General features: G+C 37.9%; 1 protein-coding gene across 1 annotated transcript in view; it reads right to left on the bottom strand.

Moving 5' to 3' along the window:
* Positions 1-849, bottom strand: part of LOC106530687 (dipeptidyl peptidase 9) — a gene marked incomplete at its 5' end in the record, with an annotated part of 2,972 nt that extends 2,123 nt beyond the window's left edge. Inside the window, 1 exon segment of the mRNA XM_014026357.1 lies at positions 738-849. Within this exon segment, the coding sequence (XP_013881811.1) occupies positions 738-849 (112 nt within the window).
* Between the last annotated feature and the right edge of the window lie 2,066 nt (positions 850-2,915).

Here is a 2,915-nt window from a genome sequence, read left to right as displayed (position 1 = left end):
GTACTGTGTGACTGGGCCTCGTGTCACTTTATGTTCAACAAACTGGGCCCTGAGGTCAAAAAGGTTAAGAACCCCTGTTATGTCGATAACATCTTAACAGACAAACAAATAAACAAACACAGGATTATAATAAAAAAATGTCATGGTATAAATAGTACATAAAACAATTAACAAGGTATGTTTGAACTATGGGAGTATATACTAACTTTCAYTAAGTATAGTTTGRTTATTAAACMTATAAACTCAGCTTGGAGAAACAGTTTGACAASATTTATTCTTTAAAATTTCTTTCTTCTAAAGTTTATACGACTGCTGTTTTATGCAGTTTTACATTGCTGTGAATGTTARATGACATTGGTATTTATATGAAATATTTTACAAATGTGATAGTGCCAATAGCAACAACATGTAGGACCTGCTGTCCAGTCATTCGTCAGGAGTTTGACAATACTTGTGCTGAAATAATCATGTAATTTATAATGTGATTGGGTGTAAAAGTTTAATAATAATGTTTGCATGAACCATTATAAAAGTTTAAAGATTAGAGCCATTTTAAAATGGCAGCAACTTGCTGTGGAGGTGGGTCTATTCAGACAAGCCATTTTAATTTAAACATGATCAAATCAGACTGAGACAAGAACAACACCATCAAAAAGTGGTCTTGAGACTGGTCTTAAGACCAAGACCGGTCTCAAGTTCTACAAGACTAGATATGAAAACCCACTGTTGACACTCACCTGAAGCTGGTAAGGCTTTCCAGCACGGATTATCTGTGACACCAGGAAGTTTGTGTGGAAAAAGTGAACATTCTCATCTAGAAAGCCGTGGAGAATAAGCAACCGATTGGGCCTGCAAGGACAAAACTTACATGAGTAGAATACACATTTTAAATGAGCAGTAAGTTTCAGAGTGTTAAGACATTCAGAACATTTTTCCTAACACTAGATGAGTCCTAACTGGTCCAAAGAAATGCATAAAATAGTTCAAATATTWGACTTTGACTTCAGCTTTCAAAGGCAGTGATCTGACACTGTCTGCATGGAAAGTGAAGAAAGTAATTACTGTATTTATTCANACTCTTAGTTTTATGTGACAGAAAGGTGCTTCTACTGTAAATATGTTAGCAAAAACCTATAATGAAAAGTTCCCAGACTGCTTATAGATTTATCTCTTGAACAAATACATATTTTTACATATCACAACATCGGCAATTTTTTCAGCTTTAATTGAAGCCATATTTTATAGAAATCGGATAAGAAATGAGGGTGCTGGTTGGTTAGGTTAGGTTAGCTGGTTGAAACTCTATTGTTTTGTTGACCTGACTCAATGCATAGCAATGGCTCCTGTGACGGCGCGTCACTAGCTATAGTGGCTATAGGCCATTTCCAATCCAGTGATATAGATCAATGGTTTAGTCATTCAACTCATGAATTAACTATTCCATGTACTGTGTGTTGGTCCTCCATACACAACTTGAACGACTCAAGTGACTGAAATGAATCAGGTTATTTTAGTGATTGACTCAGATTAACCTGGTTCCATGAAGTGAACCAGATTTACCAGCTCTAAAACCATATTCAGTGCAGTGCACCAACCTGATCTGAAGCATTCAGGTGATGCTGGGTTCTTTCTTTCCAGGTGTTTGTTGATTAGTGGACTGTATGATGCTGTGTGCCAGAGATATAAGAGGTTTAGGTTAGTTAAGACCTCAGGTTCATGGGACTTGATTCAGAGATGGGACTCGAATCATTAACTGGACTGAGGAACTGACCAACACTCTGAACCTTATATGGACTCTGTGTGTGTGTGTTTGTGTGCGTGCATGCGTGCGTGCGTGTGTGTGTTTGTGAGGGCACCCATCCACCAGCAGATAGTCAAGTTGTTAAAGTTTTATGGTTTGTTGCTGAATTTTGTCTTTTGTGTTTTGATTATATTTTTGTGTTGGACTAACATTTTTATCAACACATTTCTTATTTTTGGTCACAACATTTGGTCACAACATTTCTTATATATATTATATTCAATAACTATCCTTGAATCCTTCTTACGTAGAATCAGTGCGTCTGCAGCTCAAAGCAGAGACCAGCTCTAACTCAAACACTGAGGGAAATGATGCTGGTTTGGTAGCAGAGTCTCTGTTTGTCAAATTCTACAAAAACTTGCTTTGTTTTTGTGTCCAGATCATGTTTTAAAATGATGACATCTGAGTGATTCAGACTCTGCTGTTTGAAGTCTTTCTTTAGTTTGAGTTTCTGTCACATGTTTAGCAGCAAATATTAATATTAAAATATGATTTATTTGTTCAGTAGTATAAAATGTGTTGTTTGCACCAGACTGCAAGAGTTTAAAAAAATCCTTCAAACGATTGTTTTATTTCTCATTTCAGCTGAATGAGAACTGTTTCACACAGATAACTGTTGTGAGTTTTTACTCAAACTGGATCATTTAGACTTGTTGTGTTTTTGCAGGTGAATGTGCGCGTCACCACTATGGACGCTGAGTTGGAGTTTGCCATCCAGCCCAACACAACAGGCAAACAGCTCTTTGACCAGGTAAGACAACACGAACTCCTGCATCTGTTTGACTTTTCTTCATTAGAAAACTGTTTGTAAGAAGTGAACCATCGGCTGCAGCTGCAGAGCTTCAAAGTGTCCGATCGCCTCAGTTGTGTTGAGCTCTGACCCACAGCAAGGATCAGAGTGTTTCTGTTGGTCACTGATGAAAAGAGCACAAACCTGTGTGTGTTTGTGATGACCTGTGTGTGTGTTTGTGACCTGTGTGTGTTTGTGACCTGTGTGTGTGTTTGTGACCTGTGTGTGTGTTTGTGACCTGTGTGTGTTTGTGACCTGTGTGTGTGTTTGTGACCTGTGTGTGTTTGTGACCTGTGTGTGTGTGTTTGTGACCTGTGTGTGTGT

This window comes from Austrofundulus limnaeus, unplaced genomic scaffold (genome assembly GCF_001266775.1).
Source record: "Austrofundulus limnaeus strain Quisiro unplaced genomic scaffold, Austrofundulus_limnaeus-1.0 Scaffold547, whole genome shotgun sequence".
Taxonomy (NCBI): Eukaryota; Metazoa; Chordata; class Actinopteri; order Cyprinodontiformes; family Rivulidae; genus Austrofundulus; species Austrofundulus limnaeus.
This window is presented reverse-complemented; position numbering and strand designations above follow the sequence as displayed.